Source organism: Heterodontus francisci, chromosome 2, assembly GCF_036365525.1.
Source record: "Heterodontus francisci isolate sHetFra1 chromosome 2, sHetFra1.hap1, whole genome shotgun sequence".
In the NCBI taxonomy this organism is placed as follows: Eukaryota; Metazoa; Chordata; class Chondrichthyes; order Heterodontiformes; family Heterodontidae; genus Heterodontus; species Heterodontus francisci.
The window spans coordinates 208,883,505-208,903,229 of NC_090372.1; the positions used below are offsets into that span (position 1 = coordinate 208,883,505).

The window sequence follows — 19,725 nt, forward strand, 5'->3', positions numbered from 1 at the left end:
TAACAAAATACAAGTTATCTGGTCATTATCCCATTGCTGTTTGTGGGAGCTTGCTGTGCGCAAATTGGCTGCTGCGTTCGCTACATTACAACAGTGACTACACTTCAAAAGTACTTTATTGGCTGTAAATCACTATGAGACTTGAAAAGGCGCTACATAAATTCAAGTTTTTTTTTGTATTTCGCACCATGTTCCTCTCTACTAGAACCTTCAGTGATTTAATAAGAAATAAGCACAATGAGGCTGGGGAAGATGAGGTGGAGGGAAGCAGGGATGAAAATGACTCATGCTTTTGGACAGATTGTCCCAGTCAGGGGTCCTGCAGTTGTTCAGCCTGACTGATTGACAGGTCCCTCTGCTGATTGGGACTGGGATCATCTTCCACCTCCCACCCCCAGACTGAATTCCTGAACTTTGTGCTGATGCTCCTATATATAACCCCGACAGGAATGTGTGGTGAGTGGGACAGCTGGGCAGGCAATCAAATCAACCACACGCAGGCTGGTGGGAACAGCTTCAGATCAGTCTCGTCTCTCCCAGATTTTCACTATCGGCCATGGCGATTCCTATAGATCCAGTAGAGGAGCCACGTATTTACCAGCAGACTCTGCTGCAGGAGGGGCTCCGGGACCTGCTGGAGGACAATAAGTTTGTGGACTGTATCCTGAAGGTTAAGGGCAAGGAGTTTCCATGTCATAGGCTGGTGCTGGCAGCCTGCAGTCCCTACTTCCGAGCCATGTTCCTCTCGGACCTTGAGGAGAGCAAGAAGCGGGAGATCGCCCTGGAGGATGTGGAACCAGAAATGGTCGAGGTTCTCCTGCATTATATTTACACGTCTGAGGTCAAGCTGAGTGACAACAACGTGCAGGACATCTTCACGGCGGCCAACATGTTCCAGATCCCGTCCATCTTCACCGTCTGTATCTCCTACCTGCAGAAACGTCTGGGGCTCAGCAACTGTCTGGCCATTTTCAGGCTAGGGCTGATGCTGGACTGTCCCAGGTTGGCTGTGGCAGCCAGGGACTTTGCCTGCGAGCACTTCAACTTGATCAGCAAGGACCAGGACTTTCTCCAGTTGACCCCCAACGAGATGATCGCCATCATTGCCAGCGACTCCCTCAATGTGGAAAAGGAAGAGGTGGTCTTTGAGGCGGTGATAAGTTGGGCAGCCCATGAAGAGAGCCACGTCAAGGCCTTGCCGGAGTTGTTCGACTGCATACGCTTCTGCCTGATGCCCAAGGAGTACCTGAAGGAGCACGTCGAGGCGAACCAAATGGTCAAGTCAAACCCGGAGCTCGTCAAGAAGATTCAGTTGGTGAAAGACGCCCAGGAGGGCAGACTGCCCCCGGCAAAGACCAAGAAAGAGAAGGCAACTGCCACGAGAACGAAAGATGGAGAAGACGCAGCCGGCGGTGAGGCCGAGGAGGAAGAGGAAGAGCTGGCCCCCGGCATCTTGAATGAAAACCTACGGTTTGGCATGTTTGTGAAAGACTTGATCTTCATGATCAATGATGAGGCTACCGTGGCCTATGATCCCACCACCAACGAGTGCTATTTTGCCTCCATCTCAACTAAGATTCCCAAAAACCACGTCAGCATAGTGACCAAGCAGAACCAGATCTTTGTCACCGGTGGCCTCTATTACATTGAAGACAATAAGGAAAACCCGCTCCACTCCTACTTCTTACAGGTAGGCAAGTCAAAGCTTTGCTTTGAACTCACTTCATTCCTGTCTGTGATGTTGGTGATATGTAAAGTGCACAGGGCAGGGAAAGGGAGGAGGGAGGGAGTTCTTTGAAAAGTGATATTTAGAATTTAACTCAAATATACCCAAGGTGCATTTAAGGGGGCTCTAGATAAAATAACAAGTGGAGAAAAGCAACAGATGGTTATCCTAAAAGAGTTAGAGTAGGGATGGGAGGAGGCTCGTGTGGAGCATAAACACTAGCATGGGCCTGATGGGCCGAATGGCCTGTTTCTGCGTTGTAAAGTCTATCTAACACTAAGACATGAATTTAAGCCTGCACATAAAGGGGAAGGCAATTGAGAAAAGATTGTGAGCAACTCCCACAGTGGGTAAATGTTTGCTATGTTAGGGAAGATCCCAGGTTTGATTCCCAGCCTGCGCTGAGGGGACTGCTGCAACTGGCCTCAGTGCCTTTGAGCTAGGGACTTAGTTCTAGTTCTTAAACTTGATCTGCAAGTTGAGATGAAATTCAATCCCCTAACAATGAATTGTGCTTCCTCTGTGCTCAGGATTGTATTTGTTACAATACTTTAACTGCTGTTCAACAAAGCTTCCAGAGACAAGCCTCTGATTAAAATCTCTCCTTATGTGCAAAACTGGTTAATCTGGGGGAAATAGTGACGCCTCCTACAGTTCATCAATTGTTCTAGATCTCTCAGAAATACATCATTAACAGGCTAAAATCTAAATTGTATTTATATTTAAAAAGTATAATTACACAGAAAAGAAAAGTGATTGAATGATCTTTAAAGTGGAAACAAGGAGATAGTTAAATGGCAGAAGTAATATTAGCCTGAGATATAAGGAGGCATAATGAGAGAAGTGAAAGATAAAGAGAACAGGTGAACAGCCGAGGAAGCTGTGGGGAGGGGGATGGGGATTGGGGGGGGGGGGGGGGGGGAAGGTATAGGAGCAGGTGGAGAATGAGTGGGGGTGTTAGACAGAGGGGTGTTGGAGGGGGTGTGGGGGAGGAAGGGGATGGGACAGAGGGTGTGAGGCAGTTAGTGTTAGCTCCAGGGCCCAATCCTACATCTCAAAGTGAGGTCAGTGTTCACGAGGAGTTTCCAAGAGATCTGGAGCTGATGATGGATACGATGTGATATCATCAACGCTGTCCACCTCAGCCACTGCCTGTGGTCGTGGGTTCCACATTCTCAGCACTCTCTGGATAAAAACGTTTCTCCTGCCTTCTGTGGGCAAGGCGGCTGAAGTGTTTGGCGACAAAACAAAAACAAGTGTGTTTCAAAAGTAATTTATTGGGCATGAGGACATTCTGAGTGCCCTCAGGCACGTTATGTAACTGCAAATTTGCTCTTTCTTTCTAATACTGTATCTTGACCCGTGAGCAGTTTGATCATCTGGACTCTGATTGGCTGGGAATGCCACCCTTGCCTTCTCCACGGTGTCTCTTTGGTCTGGGTGAAGCTGAAAACGCCATCTACGTTATTGGAGGGAAGGAAGTGAATGAAGGGGAGAAGATGCTGGACACTGTGATGTGCTATGACCGACAGTAGGTTTATATGAACAGGGCAGAAATACAAGGTAATGGACTCTCCATGGAGGAACATCCTGAGCATTTGGCTAAAACATTACCAGTGTTTCATTGCGATTAAAATAACAGGCACAGATCCCCCAGTGGCATAACTCAATGAAACTGATGCTTGGCTGAGTCACATAGATGTGTCTGTTATACATGTGTCAGCTGTGGCTCACTTGGTATCACTCTCACATCTAAATCAGAAGACTGTGAGATTGAGCCCCACTCCAGAGACTAGAGCCCATAATCCAGGCTGACCCTCCAGTGCAGTACCGAGGGGGTGCTGCATTGTTGGAGATACTGCCTTTCGGACGAAGCGATCAGTCCAAGGGCTGTCTGAAAGATCCCATGGCACAATTCGAATAAGAGCAGAGGGAGTACTTTGCCAATATTTAACCCATCACCCAACACCTATAGTAAAAAAACACAGATATTCTGGACATGAATTTCATTGCTGTGTGTGGGACTGTGTGTACAGATTAATGACCACCTTTCCTACATGTCAACAATGACCACATTTCAGAATACTTATTTGGCTTCGAAATGCTTTGGGACGTCTGGCGGTTGTGATAGGAACTATAAAAATGTACCAATTGGTCCCTCCGTTGCGATGTTGCTGGTCTGCAGGCCTCAGGCTCACACTGCTTTTGTTAAGCCACATGGGAGCTCCACCTGTTACTTTAACCTGAATAAATAGCTGGCAAAACTTTAAACAAAGCTCAGGGTCCTCCATTTGAGAGAGAATCTGCGACCTGTTACCTCGAGCAAAACTGTTCATTACTAAAAACCTTTGTTAAGTTTCCTTTTAGCTTTCTTATGAAACATTAACTATAAGAGGAAAAGCAGTAAGCACACCCAGAACCATAGGAGATGTGGTCTACTCTGAATACATTTAAAAGATAGAAGACCAGACAGTCACCGAAACATACATGCAGATACTAAAATACACCCAGGACTGTTTAACAAAATCCTGCTGAACTCCTGTAAATTCTGACACACTCCCAGAGACCCCCTGTAAATACACACATTCCCAGAGACCCCCTGTAAATACACACATTCCCAGAGACCCCCTGTAAATACTGACACATTCTCAGAGACCCCCTGTACATACTGACACACTCCCAGACACCCCCTGTAAATACTGACACACTCCCAGACACCCCCTGTAAATACTGACACATTCTCAGACACCCCCTGTAAATACTGAGACATTCTCAGAGACCCCCTGTAAATACTGACACACTCCCAGACACCCCCTGTAAATACTGAGACATTCTCAGAGACCCTCTGTAAATACTGACACACTCCCAGACACCCCCTGTAAATACTGACACACTCCCAGAGACCCCCTGTAAATACTGACACACTCCCAGAGACCCCCTGTAAATACTGACACACTCCCAGAGACCCCCTGTAAATACTGACACATTCTCAGAGACCCCCTGTAAATACTGACACACTCCCAGAGACCCCCTGTAAATACTGACACATTCCCAGACACCCCCTGTAAATACTGACACACTCCCAGACACCCCCTGTAAATACTGACACATTCTCAGAGACCCCCTGTAAATACTGACACATTCTCAAAGACCCCCTGTAAATACTGACACACTCCCAGACACCCCCTGTAAATACTGACACACTCCCAGAGACCCCCTGTAAATACTGACACACTCCCAGAGACCCCCTGTAAATACTGAGACATTCTCAGAGACCCCCTGTAAATACTGACACACTCCCAGACACCCCCTGTAAATACTGACACACTCCCAGACACCCCCTGTAAATACTGAGACATTCTCAGAGACCCTCTGTAAATACTGACACACTCCCAGACACCCCCTGTAAATACTGACACACTCCCAGAGACCCCCTGTAAATACTGACACACTCCCAGAGACCCCCTGTAAATACTGACACACTCCCAGAGACCCCCTGTAAATACTGACACATTCTCAGAGACCCCCTGTAAATATTGACACACTCCCAGACACCCCCTGTAAATACTGACACACTCCCAGAGACCCCCTGTAAATACTGAGACATTCTCAGAGACCCCCTGTAAATACTGACACACTCCCAGACACCCCCTGTAAATACTGACACACTCCCAGACACCCCCTGTAAATACTGAGACATTCTCAGAGACCCCCTGTAAATACTGACACACTCCCAGACACCCCCTGTAAATACTGACACACTCCCAGACACCCCCTGTAAATACTGACACACTCCCAGACACCCCCTGTAAATACTGACACATTCTCAGAGACCCCCTGTAAATACTGACACTCCCAGACACCCCCTGTAAATACAGTCACACTCCCAGAGACCCCCTGTAAATACAGACACACTCCCAGAGACCCCCTGTAAATACAGTCACACTCCCAGAGACCCCCTGTAAATACAGTCACACTCCCAGAGACCCCCTGTAAATACAGTCACACTCCCAGAAACCCCCTGTAAATACACACACACTCCCAGAGACCCTCCGTAAATACAGACAAACTCCTGGAAACCCCCTGTAAATACAGACACACTCCCAGAGACCCTCCGTAAATACAGACAAACCCCTGGAAACCCCCTGTAAATACAGACACACTCCCAGAGACCCTCTGTAAATACTGACAGACCCTCAGAGACCCCCTGTTATTACAGGCATGCTCCCCAGGAAAAGCTTCTTCGCAGAAGATTCCTTATACATGTTGCTAAATACAATCTCTTTCTATTGGTAGCACGTTTAAATGGGGAGAAGCGGATCCACTTCCATATGAAGTGTACGGCCATTCTGTGGTGTCTCACAATGGACTGGTGTATGTAATAGGAGGGAAAGGAAAAGATAAGTAAGTACAGTATCTCTCATTAAATATTCCTTTCAAATAACACAGCAAAGCTGAGGTCGATATAAGATAGAGCTCAGTCCATATCTGCCTTTAACTAATCTGTACGATGAGCTCCTGAAATGCAGCAGCTTCACTCAACGAGATGGACAACACAATCTAGAAATTCTTCCTTCAAAGAAGATCACTATGTTGAGGTCTAACCTCATCGCATCTTCTCCGACCATTCATTCCTCCTCAAGACTTCAAAACTGTCGACCTCCCAGCCTCCTCAATTCGCTTACTCCTACGATCTCTTCAGACTTTTAATACCCATTTTTGGGACCACCTCATCACTGTTTCCCAGCTATCTCATGAAAAGGAATTTATTTTATTGCTGAATTCAGTGGTTTACAGGCTGTTCTGGTCTATTAAAGTTGACCTCACAGTAACATACAAAGAGGTTGTTACAAGAGTTCCACTGGCAACTTCACACTGAGGATGACAGGATCAGAATCCCTCTACTGTTCAGTTGAGTGAAAATGGCAGCCAGGGTTTCCTGTGCTTGGTCTGGGTGGTAAATCGTCCTCTCTCTCAGACTACAAACTCCCCACCTGCTGAGATCGGCTAATTCAGCACTGCACAGGAAGACTTACGATTCCTTACACAGGCTGGTTAGAATGTAGACTGCTCACTTGTTGAAGCAGATCAATTCTTTTCAAAGAGGCTTGAAAGAGAGGAACAAAACGGGCATGGATGAGGAGAAAAACACACAGATACAGTGTCTTCCAGGACCTCAGGTCATTCCAAAGCACATTTTAGCCAACTGAGTACTTTTGAAGTGTGATCATGCAGCAGCCAATTTGCGCACAGCAAGCTCCCACAAACAGCACTGTGATAGTTTGTATTTAGATATTGATTGAAGGTTAAATATTGGTTTGGACACTGGGGAGAACTCCCCTACTCTTCTTCGAAATAGAACCTTAGGATCTTTTACATCCACCTGAGAGGGGGATGTGGGGCCTTGGTTCAACACTCCTCCTCTGACAGTGCAGCATTCCGCCAAGTGGTATGGCGGCATTGTGATTATCTTGCTGGAATAGTAAACCAGAGGCCTGGTCTAATGATCTGGAAACATGAGTTTACGGCAGCTGGGGAATTTAAATTTGATTAAATAAATCTGGAATAAAAAGCTAGTATTACTAATGGTAACCATGAAACTACTGGATGGTTGTAAAAACCCATCTGGTTCACTAATGCCCTTTAGGGAAGGAAATCTGCCGTCCTTACCCGGTCTGGCCTACATGTGACTCCAGACCCACAGCAATGTGGGCGACTCTGAACTGCCCTCTGAAATGTTGTATTAGATTAGATTAGATTAGATTAGAGATACAGCACTGAAACAGGCCCTTCGGCCCACCGAGTCTGTGCCGAACATCAACCACCCATTTATACTAATCCTACACTAATCCCATATTCCTACCAAACATCCCCACCTGTCCCTATATTTCCCTACCACCTACCTATACTAGTGACAATTTATAATGGCCAATTTACCTATCAACCTGCAAGTCTTTTGGCTTGTGGGAGGAAACCGGAGCACCCGGAGAAAACCCACGCAGACACAGGGAGAACTTGCAAACTCCACACAGGCAGTACCCGGAATCGAACCCAGGTCCCTGGAGCTGTGAGGCTGCGGTGCTAACCACTGCGCCACTGTGCCGCCCATTCAAGAAGGGCAGCTCACCACCACTTTCTCAAGGGCAAATAAGAATGGACAATAAATGCTGGCCTTGTCAGTGATGTCTACATTTTGTTTTCAACTCCCTGGAGTGGAATTTGACCCCACAACCTTCTGACTCAGAGGTAAGTGTGCTGCCAACTAAGCCACAACTGACACCAGGATGGATCACAGAATTGTTACAGTGCAGAAAGAGGCCATTCATCCCATCATGTCTGCACTGGCTCTCTGAAAGAGCAATTCCTTCAGTTCATTTCCCCGCCTTCTCCCCGTAACCCTGCACATTTTTCCTTTTCATATAACAGTCTAATTCCTTTTTGAATACTTCAATTGAACCTGCCTCTACCAAGTTCTCAGGCAGCGCATTCCAGACCTGAACCACTCGCTGCATGAAAAAGTTTTTCCTCATGTTTGTTTTGCTTCTCTTACCAAATAATTTAAATCTGTGCCCTCTCATTCTCAATATTTTCAGGAGTGGGAACAGTTTCTCTCTGTCTACTCTGTCCAGACTCCTCATGATTTTGAATACCTCTATCAATGGGGCTGTTTCCGTGCTGATAAACAGGTTGATACAGTAAGGGCGTAAACTAGATGTTTTGCTGACTCTACATCTATTGATTTCAGGAAGTGCTTGAACAAGGTGTGCGTGTATAACCCCCAGAGATTCGAATGGAAGGAGCTGGCCCCCATGAAGACAGCCCGTTCCTTGTTTGGAGCATCAGTCCACAGAGACAAAATCTGGGTGGCAACAGGGGTCACGGACAGTGGGCTGACTGGAAGCATCGAGGTGTACGATATAACTGCAAACAAGTAAGAGATTTCTTGTACTGTATCTTAGCACCTAGACTGCAGAATAGCAGACTTTCATCCCAAAGGGAATTCCAAGCTGAATCCAATCCAGTCCTCTCACAGTCCAGCTCAATGTTCACCAGCACTGGGAACTGGGGCTGCCAATCCAGGATTTCCCTGGTATCACCAGGAATGCTGAAATTAATCTCCTGGTCACCGCTGCTTGAACCCAGAAGAAGTATTGTCAGGGAATTTACAAAAGGATTTCTTTCTCATTTTCTTTGAACCCCTTTATTTATTTATGTTCATGGGATGTGGGCATCGCTGGCTAGGCCAGCATTTATTGCCCATCCCGAATTGCCCTTGAGAAGGTGGTGGTGAGCTGCCTTCTTGAACCGCTGCATTGTGGGGTAGGTATACCCACAGTGCTGTTAGGAAGGGAGTTCCAGGATTTTGACCCAGCGACAGTGAAGGAACGGCGATATAGTTCCAAGTCAGGCTGGTGTGTGACTTGGAGAGGAACTTGCAGGTGATGGTGTTCCCATACATCTGCTGCCCTTGTCCTTCTAGGTGGTAGAGGTCGCAGGTTTGGAAGGTACTGTCAAGGAGCCTTGGTGTGTTGCTGCAGTGCATCTTGTAGATGGCACACATTGCTGCCACTGTGCTTCAGTGGTGGAGGGAGTGAATGGTTGTGAATGGGGTGCCAATCAAGTGGGCTGCTTTGTCCTGAATGGTGTCGAGCTTCTTGAGTGTTGTTGGAGCTGCACCCATTCCAGGCAAGTGGAGAGTATTCCATCACACTCCTGACTTGTGCCTTGTAGATGGTGGACAGGCTTTGGGGAGTCAGGAGGTGAGTTATTCGCTGCAGGATTCCCAGCCTCTGACCTGCACTTGTGTACACAGTACTTTTATGGCTACTCCAGTTCAGTTTCTGGTCAATGGTGATGATGGGGGATTTGACGATTAGTTACAAAAATCTTGGAGATATGTGGAAAAGGCTGTTGACTGGGCGGTGATTCAAAGTGGGAGGTGATGTGATGAAAACTCAAGGAATGTCTCCAACCACAGTCGGCACCACTAGTGAAACCCAGGCTGATTTTGTTCCCTTCTCCAAAGTCGCATGGGTGCTAAAACCTGTCATGTAGCTTCACTCAGCTGCCACCCTGGCTAACTCACACAAACAGTCGCCTTCCTGCTTTGTATATGACCCCGCAGCAGACAGGGACAAATACACTGGGTCATCGAGATATCACTCCACGCAGGTCTCACAGGCCTTGTACTACTGAAGACGAAGGGGGAGAGAGCAATGCTGAGCTGCTCCGCAAGATTCACTTCAAGACCTCAACAAGAGAGGAAGAACTTGCATTTATATAGTGTCTTTCACAACCTCCCAAAGCCCTTTACAGCCAATAACATACTTTTGAAGCGTAGTCACTGTTGTAACGTAGGAAATGTGGCAGCCACTTTGTGCACAGCAAGCTCCCACAAACAGCAATGTGATTAAAAATAAGCAGATTATCTGACCATTAAGTGAAGTTGGTTGAGAGATAAACATTGGAAAGGATGAGGTGTGAAATAATGCTGTGGGATCTATTATGTCCACCTGAGAGAGCAAACAGGGCCTCAGTTTAACATCCCATCTGAAGAATGGCACTTCTGACAGTGCAGTGCGCCCTCAGTACTGCACTGGAGCATCAGCCTGGCCTGTGGCCTCAAGTCTCTGGAGTGGGACTTGAACCCTCAACCTTCTGAGGCTACTGGCTGATACCAGTAAGTGTTTGGTGGTGACTTTCCCGACTCCTCCCAAATAAACCAAGCAGAACCATCCGTCCAGTAGCCTGGCTAAGATTAGGAATTTAGGTGTTGCAGTGAGAGGGAATGAAGGCTGATCTGTGAGACTCCACTCAATCCAGCTGCTGCCCTAGAACACCCCGACACTAAGAAGTCTTTCATTTGCACTGTAGTTGATTTGAAAAGGGTAAAGGTGGCATTTTCTGGGCATTATGCTGCTTTCTGTTTGACTGGCCCCTTCTCTATGTTCTAGGTGGAAAGAGGAGGCGGAGTTCCCTCAGGAGCGCAGCTCATTGAGCCTGGTCACCCTGTCGAACTGCCTGTATGCAATTGGTGGATTTACTATGGTGCAATCTGAATCGGGAGATTTTGTCCCAACTGAAATCAATGACATATGGAAGTAAGTTTAAAGCACCATGCACTACAACTTACAAAATGTGCCCCCCTCAAAGATTCCATCTACATTACACCCAAGCAGAATTAGGATATTCCTCCCCAAGTTCCTTAACTTGGCAAATGGCATTTCCACCTTCTAGCTTTTTGAAGCTGATTATATGATGAATGTTGAGTGCGAGGTTGACTCTCCAAAAGACTGAGGGAAGAGAGAAGGAATAGCCTCCATCCCTTCTAGACTTCACTTACAAGTCAGTCAGACATATCACAAAATACAGAGGTGAGTGAGATCATTCATAGAATTACCTGCAATTTACAACACAAACAGGCCCTTTGATCGAACAGGCCTACGCTGGTGTTTATGCTCCACACGAGCCTCCTCCCACCCCTCTTCATCTAGCTCTATCAACGTAACCTTCTATCCCTTTTTCCCTCATGTATTTATCCATCTTCCCTTTAAATGCATCTATGCTATTTGCCTCAACTCCATGTGGTAGCAAGTCCCACATTATAACCAATCTCTGGGTAAAAAAGTTGCCCCCGAATTCCTTATTAGATTTATTAACATAACAATGACCCATATTCAGCTCAGCTATCCAGAACAAGTTACATTCCTTCACCCCTCTCCACCCTATTATCTGTCTCTTGAATGAGTGTAAGGCCCTTCTCGACCCTATCGAAAGCCCATTCCTATTATTAACTACTTTATCCATGGTGGAATTCTTCCCATCAACTCCAAGCTTTCCTTTTTCTAGTTCTATCCTGTGCCTCCGTTCTGGTATCTTGGCATATCATGAAGTACTGTTCTGGATTAATATTTATCAATATTTCTATCGACATTCTTTCATCGCCTCCTTTCAAGGCCCAGATTTTCATTTCTTCCTGGTGACTTAAACCATTCATTTATTCTTTCCTGGAATTTAGAAAGTTAAGGGGTGATTTGATTGAAGTTTTCAAGATATGAAGGGGAACAGATAGAGTTGATAGAGAGAAACTATTTCTGCTAGTTGGGGGTCTAGGACTAGGGGACATGGTCTAAAAATTACAGCCAGACCTCTCAGAAGTGAAATCAGGAAACATTTCTGCACACCAAGGCTGGAAGAAGTTTGGAATTCTCTTCCACAAGTGGCAGTTAATGCTTGATCAATTATTAATTTTAAATCTGAGATTGATAGTCTTTTGTTAGTCAAAGGCGGGTATATGGAGTTAGGTCGCAGATCAGCCATGATCTCATTGAATGGCAGAAGATTCTTGAAGGGCTGAATGGCCTCCTCCTGTTCCTATATTCATGCTAGGGATCAACTTCATGGTTTTTCTCTGCTGTACCTCTAGGGCAAGACTATTTCTCTTATGTTCTGGAGATCAAAACCGTACCCAAGCTGGGAGCTGAGCGGGGCACTGGAAAATATTAATATGACATCTCCAACGTCATGGTGGCTGGTGGGGATTGGGTGGGGAGAAAGACACTGCCCTCTCCCCATTTCACATTGGCAATATTTTAAATGGGAAGGAGAACATTTGCAGAGCTATGGGGAAAGAAGAGGAGGAGGGAGCAGGATTATTGGATAACTCTTCCAAAGAGCTAGCACAGTGGGTTGAATGGTCTTCTTCTCCGCTAAAGATACTAATTTTTATTTTGTTTTCAGGTATGATGACGATAAGGAGGAGTGGTTTGGTATTCTCAGAGAGATCCCCTATGCTGCAACAGCAACCTTCCTTCCAGTACGACTAAATATTTTACGAATGAACAAGTTATAAACTCAATGCTACTCCAATGTAGCAGCTGGGTTAAAATTGAAGGGGCATGAGGCATTTTTAACTGAATTTTGAAAGATGGGGATAATGCACTTTTAAAAAAAAAACAATTAGCTAAGCCATTTTAGAACTGATTTATATCTGTATTGCTAAACTGGTAACAAAGATGTTCTGTTATTAAATACACTACTCTCCAACAAACATTTGTTCCTATAATTTTTGAATATGTCTAAGTGAAATTTTTGCAGTGATGATGATTGTAGAATTATTTTGCAAAAAGAAAAACTTTTCAGAGAGTAGTAGATTATATATCGGTAAAATATATTAGTTAATGTCGGGAATGCTACATGGAGCAGTTCTGTCCTAATATCGGTGAGGTCCTGTAAGTGTCATCAGAAGAAAGCAAACAAGTTGATTAATGTAGAACTTAATATTTAACAAGAACAACTTGCATTTTTATAGCATCTTCTGATGTAGTAAAACGTCTCAGCGGGCTTCACAGGAGTATTACCAAACAAAATTAGACAACGAGCCACATGAGGAGATGAGAACAGATTAACAAAAGGTTGGTCAAAGAGGTAGATTTTTTAGGAGTGTCTTAAAGGAGGAGAGAGAGGTAGAGAGGCAGAGAGACTTGGGGAGGGAATTCCAGAGCTTAGGGCCGAGACAGCTGAAGACACGGCCGCCAATGCTGGAGCGATCAAAATAGCTCAAAATGCTCAAGGCAGTCAAGGGTTATGGAGGGAGGTAGAAAGGTGGAGTCGAGGGGGGAGATGGAACTTGTACAGGTTGCACCTAAAGAGAGCTGGGACTGAGTTCCGTGCAGGGCGATTTGCTAGTGCTAATGGGGAGGGTTTAAACTAACTTGGCAGGGGTGTGGGAACCAGGAGGAAATATCAGAGAGGAATACCAAGGTGCACAGAATACTGGGAGAGATAGATAGTACTAGAATAGGGAATAGTAAGTTATCAGGTGGGGTCAGAGTAAGGGAGAAAGTAATGAAGTTTAAATCAGGGTTCATGTTTGTGAATGCACGGCGTGTGGTTAATAAGACTGGTGAGTTACAGGCGCAGATTGCCATGTGGAAATAGGATGTTGTGGCTATAACAGAGACCTGGCTCAAAGAGGGGCGGGACTGGGTGTTAAATATTCCTGGATACAAGGTGTTCAGGAAAGATAGGAAAGGGAAAAAAGGGGGAGAGATGGCAGTATTGATTAAGGAGAACACTGCAGTGCTGGGGAAAAAGGATGTCCCAGAGGGGTCGAGGACTGAATCTATTTGGCTAAAGCTAAGGAACAAAAAAAGATGCAGTTACGTTGCTCGGTGCTGTCTATAGGCCACCAGCTAGTGGGAAGGATGTAGAGGAACAAATTTACAAGGAAATTACAGGCATGCAAAAATTATAGGGTAGTTATATTGGGGGACTTTAATTATCCAAACATAGACTGGGATAATAGTAGTGTAAAGGGCAAGAGTTCCTAGAGCGTGTTCAGGAAAATTTTCTACAACAGTATGTTTCCAGTCCAATGAAAAAGGAGGCACAACTGGACCTGGTTCTTGGGAATGAGGTGGGCTAAATGGATCAAGTAGCAGGAGGAGAGCATTTAGGGGATAGCGATCATTGTATCATAAGGTTTAAGCTGACTATGGAAAAGGACAAAGAACAATCCAGAGTAAGAATAATTAACTGGGGGAAGGCCAACGTCAATGAGGTAAGAATGGAGTTGGGGCAAATAAATTGGAGTCAAAGGTCGGCAAAAAAAACGATAGCTGAACAATGGGCTACCTTCAAAAAAGAGATAATTCGGGCACAGTCGAGGTATGTTCCCTCAAAGGGGAAAGGTAAACAAATCCAGAGCTCCCTGGATGACAAAAGAGATAGAGATTAAGATAAAGAAGAAAAAGTGTGCTTATGACAGATGCCAGGTAGAAAATACAATTGAGAAACAGGTTGAATAGAAAGTTCTGAGGGGAAGTAAAAAAGCAAATAAGCAAAGAGAGAGAGTATCAAAAGAGACCAGCAGCTAACATAAAAGGGAATCCCAAAGTTTTCTATAGACATATAAATAGATGGTAAAAGGAGGAGTGTGGCCGATTAGGGACCAAAAAGGGGATTTACACATGGAGGCAGAGGGCAAAGCTGAGGTATTAAATGAATATTTTGTATCTGTCTTTACCAAGGAAGAAGATGCAACCCCAGGCAATGTTGAAAGAGGAGGTAATTCAGACACTTGAAGAGTTTAAAATTGATAGAGGTATTGGATAGGCGATCTGTACTTAAAAGTGGATAAGGCACCAGGACCGGGTGAGATGCATGCAAGGAGACTGAGGGAAGTGAGGGTGGAAATTGCAGAGGCACTGGCCGTAAATTTACAGTCTTCCTTAGACTTGAGGGTGGTACCAGAGGACTGGAGAATTGCAAATATTACACCCTTGTTCAAAAAAGGGTGTAAAGATAAGCCCAGCAACTACAGGCCAATCAGTTTAACTTCAGTGGTGGGGAAAATTCTAGAAAGAATAATTTGGGACATAATTAATAGTCACATGGACAAATGCAGGTTAATTAAAGAAAGCCAGCATAGATTTCATTAGGGAAAATCATATTTAACTAACTTGCTGGAGTTTTTTTTGAGTGGTAACAGAGAGGGTTGATGAGGGCAATGCTGTTGATGTGGTGTACATGGACTTTCAAAAGGCATTCAGGTTCCAGGGTTGAGGAACTTTATTTGCGAAGATAGATTGGAGAAGTTGGGACTCTTTTCCTTGGAGAAAAGAAGGCTGAGAGGAGATTTGATAGAGGTGTTCAAAATCATGAGGAGTCTGGACAGAATAGACAGAGAGAAACTGTCCCCACTCGTGAAAGGGGGCACAGATTTATAGTATTTGGTAAGAGAAGCAAAAGTGACATGAGGAAAAACTTTTTCATGCAGCGAGTGGTTAAGGTCTGGAATGTGCTGTCTGAGAACGTGGTGGAAGCAGGTTCAATTGAAGCATTGAAAAGGGAATTAGACAGTTATATGAAAAGGAAGAATGTGCAGGGTTACAGGGAGAAGGCAGGGGAATGGAATTAAGTGAATTGTTCATTTGGAGAGCCAGTGCAGAAATGATGGGCCGAATGGCCTCCTTCTTTGTTGTAATAATTCTGTGATTCTGAGGCAATGATCTGATCAGCCATGATCTTATTGAATGGCGGAGCAGGCTTGAGGGGCCGAATGGTCAACTCCTGCTGCTATTTCTTATGTTCATGAGGTCAGAATTGGAAGAGCAGAGAGATATCAGAAGGTCATCGGAGATTACAGAGATAGGCAGGGCAAAGCCCACAGAGGGGTTTAGAAACAAGCATGAGCATTTTAAAAGGTATTGGAGATTTTTAAAAATTTGTTGGATGACACTAACAAGGCAGTATTTATTTCCGTGTCCAAGATGTGTGAGGGCATTAAGAGTTCACCACAGGAGTCGATTGGAGTCAAATAGAGGCCAGAGTGGGAGCTTCCCTTGCACGAAGGACCATTAATAAACCAGTTGGGTTTTTAACAACAACCTTGCAGCTTTCAAGGTCATTTTCTGATTACAAGATTCATTTAGTTCAATTTCACAACTTGCCACACTGGCAGTTGAATTTTGCAGCCTTTATGCAGCTAATCCAGAACCACAACCACCAGATTACAGGTGTTCCTTTTATAAGCACTTCTATCCTCCCTTCAGGGGTTGGCCCATATTACACGGCTAACTCCTTCAGCCCAAACCGAGACAGGAAGAAGTGCTCCAGAACCTTTTCACAGATTAATGAGAGTTAGATAGAAACCATGATAGATCAGTGTGTACGTGGCTTGGGGAAGAAATTGGTCGGATGTGCCTAATGGCCCTTTCTGACGTTTGTATTCGTTCATGGGATGCGGGCGTCGCTGGCTAGGCCAGCATTTATTGCTCATCCCTAATTGCTCTCGAGAAGGCGATGGTGAGCTGCCTTCTTGAACTGCTGCAGTCCTTGGGGTGTAGGTACACCCACAGTGCTGTTAGGAAGGGACTTCCAGGATTTTGACCCAGCAACAGTGAAGGAACGGCGATACAGTTCCAAGTCAGGATGGTGTGTGGCTTGGAGGGGAACTTGCAGGTGGTGGTGTTCCCATGCATCTGCTGCCCTTGTCCTTCGAGGTGGTAGAGGTCATGGGTTTGGAAGGTGCTATTTAAGGAGCCTTGGTGAATTGCTGCAGTGCATCTTGTAGATGGTACACACTGCTGCCACTGTGCGTCGGTGGTGAAGGGAGTGAATATTGGTGATGGATAGGGTGCCAATCAAGCAGGCTGCTTTGTCCTGGATGGTGTCAAGCTTCATGAGTGTTGTTGGAGCTGCACCCATCAGGCAAGTGGAGAGTATTCCATCACATTCCTGACTTGTGCCTTATAGATGGTGCACAGGTATTGAGGAGTCAGGAGGTGAGTTACCCAGCCTTTGACCTGCTCTTGTAGCCACATCATTTATGTAGCTGGTCCAGTTCAGTTTCTGTTCATTGGTAATGCCCAGGATGATGGTAGTGAGGGATTTAGCGATGGTAATGCCGTTGAACATCAGGGGCAGATGGTTAGATTCTCTCTTGTTTGAGATGGTCATTGCCTGTCCCTGGTATGGCACGAATGTTACTTGTCACTTATCCGCACAAGCCTGGATGTTGTCCAGGTCTTGTTGCATTTGGATACAGCTGCTTCAGTATCTGAGGAGCCATGAATGGTGCTGAACATTGCACAATCATCAGCAAACATCCCCACTTCTGACCTTATGATGGAGGGAAAACGAAGCAGCTGACAATGGTTGGGCCTGGGATACTTACCTGAGGAACTCCTGCAGTGATGTCCTGGGACTGAGATGATTGACCTCCTACCATCACAACCATCTTCCTTTGTGCTAGCTATGACTCCAAACAGCAGAGAGTTTCCCCCCCTGATTCCTATTGACCTACTAGGGCTGCTTGATGCCATACTCTGTCAAATGCTGCCTTGATGTCAAGGGCAGTCACTCTCACCTCACCTTTGGGGTTCAGCTCTTTTATTCATGTATGGACAAAGGCCATAATGAGGTCAGGAGCTGAATGGCCCTGGTGGAACCCAAATTGAGCGTCAGTGAGCAGGTTATTGCTGAGCAAGTGCCGCTTAATAGCACTGTTGACGACCCCTTCCATCACTTTGCTGATGATCGGAAGTAGAGGGCAGTAATTTGGGTTGGATTTGTCCTGATATTTGTGTACAAGATATAGGGTAGATGCCAGTGTTGTAGCTATACTGGAACAGCTTGGCTAGGGACACGGCTAGTTCTGGAGCACAGGTCTTCAGTACTATTGCCGGAATGTTGTCAGGGGCCATAGCCCTTGCAGTCTCCAGTGCCTTCAGCCGTTTCTTGATAGCACGTGGTGTGAATCAGACTGGCTGAAGACTGGCATCTGTGATACTGAGTACCTCAAGAGGAGGCCTAGATGGATCATCCACTCAGCCCTTCTGGCTGAAAATATGTGCAAATATTTCCGCCTTGTCTTTCACACTGATATGCTGGGCTTCGCCATCGTTGAGGATGGGAATATTTGTAGAGCCTCCTTCTCCTGTCAGTTGTTTCATTGTCCACCACCATTCATGACTGGATGTGGTAGGACTGCAGAACTTAGAGCTGATCTGTTGATCGTGGGATTGTTTAGCCCGGTCTATCGCGTGCTGCTTACGCAGTTTGGCATGCAAGTAGTCTTGTGTTGTAGCTTCACCAGGTTAACTTCTCATTTTGAGGTATGCCTGGTGCTGCTCCTGACATGCCTTCCTGCATTGAACCAGGGTTGGTCTCCTGGCTTGATGGTGATGGTAGAGTGGAGCATATGCCAGGCCATGAGGTTACAGATTGTGGTTGAATACAATTCAGCTGCTGGTGAGGGCCCACCGCATCTCATGAATGCTCAGTTTTGAGTAGCTAGATTTGTTCTGAATCTGTCCCGTTTAGCACAGTGGTAGTGCCACACAACACGATGGAGTGTATCCTCACTGTGAAAAGGGGACTTCGTCTGCACAAGGACTGTGCGGTGGTCACTCCTACCGCTACTATCATGGACAGATGCATCTGCGACAGGTAGATTGGGGAGGTTGAGGTCAAGTCGGTTTTGCCCTCTTGTTGGTTTCCTCACCCACTGCCGCAGACCCAGTATGGCAGCTATGTGCTTTAGAACTCAGCCAGCTTGGGCAGTAGTGGTACTACCAAGCCGTTCTTGGTGATGGACATTGAAGTCCCCCACCCAGAGTACATTTGGTGCCCTTGCCACCCTTTGTGGTTCTTCCAATTAGTGTTCAACATGGAGAAGCACTGATTCATCAGCCAGTGGGGCAGCAGTAGGTAGTAATCCACAAGAGATTTCCTTGTCCATGTTTGACCTGATGCCTTGAGACTTAATGGGATCCGGAGGAATCCCAGGGCAACTCCGTGTATCACTGTGCCGCCACCTCTGCTGGGTCTGTCCTGCCCGTGGGACAGTACGTACCCAGGGATGGTGATAGTGGTTTCTGGGACATTGTTTGTTAAGTATGATTCTGGAGTATGACTATCAGGCTGCCGCTTGACTAGTCTGTGGGACAGCTCTCCCAATTTGGCACAAGCCCAGAGGTTAGTAAGGAGGACTTTGCAGGGATGATATGGTCATTTCCAGTGCCTAGATCCATGTGATTTCATTCCTTTTCTTAGAGTTTTTCGTGGTTTGATACAACTGAGTGACTTGCTAGGTCATTTCAGAGGGCATTTAAGAGTCAACCATATTGCTGTGGGTCTGGTGGCACATGTAGGCCAGACCACGTAAGGATGGCAGATTTCCTTCCCTGAAGGACATTAGTGAACCAGATGGGTTTTTACAACAATTGACAATGGTTTCATAGCCATCATTAGACTAGCTTTTATTTCCAGGTATATTAATTGAATTCAAATTTCACCATTTTCCATGGTGGGAGTTAAACCCATGGCCGGAATTTTAAGTCCCCCCAAACAGCAGGAAGATGGAGGTGGGGGGTAAAATGGAACGGGAAGCTCGGGGGGGCCTTCCAACCCGCTCCTGCCACTTTATGCAGGGCGGCGGCGGCAAATAACAGCCCGCCCGCCCCAGTCCAATCAAGGACCTTAAGTGGCCACTT

General features: G+C 45.9%; 1 protein-coding gene across 1 annotated transcript; it reads left to right on the forward strand.

Moving 5' to 3' along the window:
• The first annotated feature begins 556 nt into the window (after nucleotides 1-556).
• klhl40b (kelch-like family member 40b) lies at nucleotides 557-12,578 on the forward strand. The gene is made up of 6 exons (XM_068052183.1): nucleotides 557-1,690; nucleotides 3,097-3,257; nucleotides 6,023-6,130; nucleotides 8,472-8,657; nucleotides 10,681-10,827; nucleotides 12,467-12,578. Exons 1-6 carry the CDS (start codon nucleotides 557-559, stop codon nucleotides 12,576-12,578), a joined length of 1,848 nt encoding a protein of 615 aa, XP_067908284.1.
• Nucleotides 12,579-19,725: the final 7,147 nt, after the last annotated feature.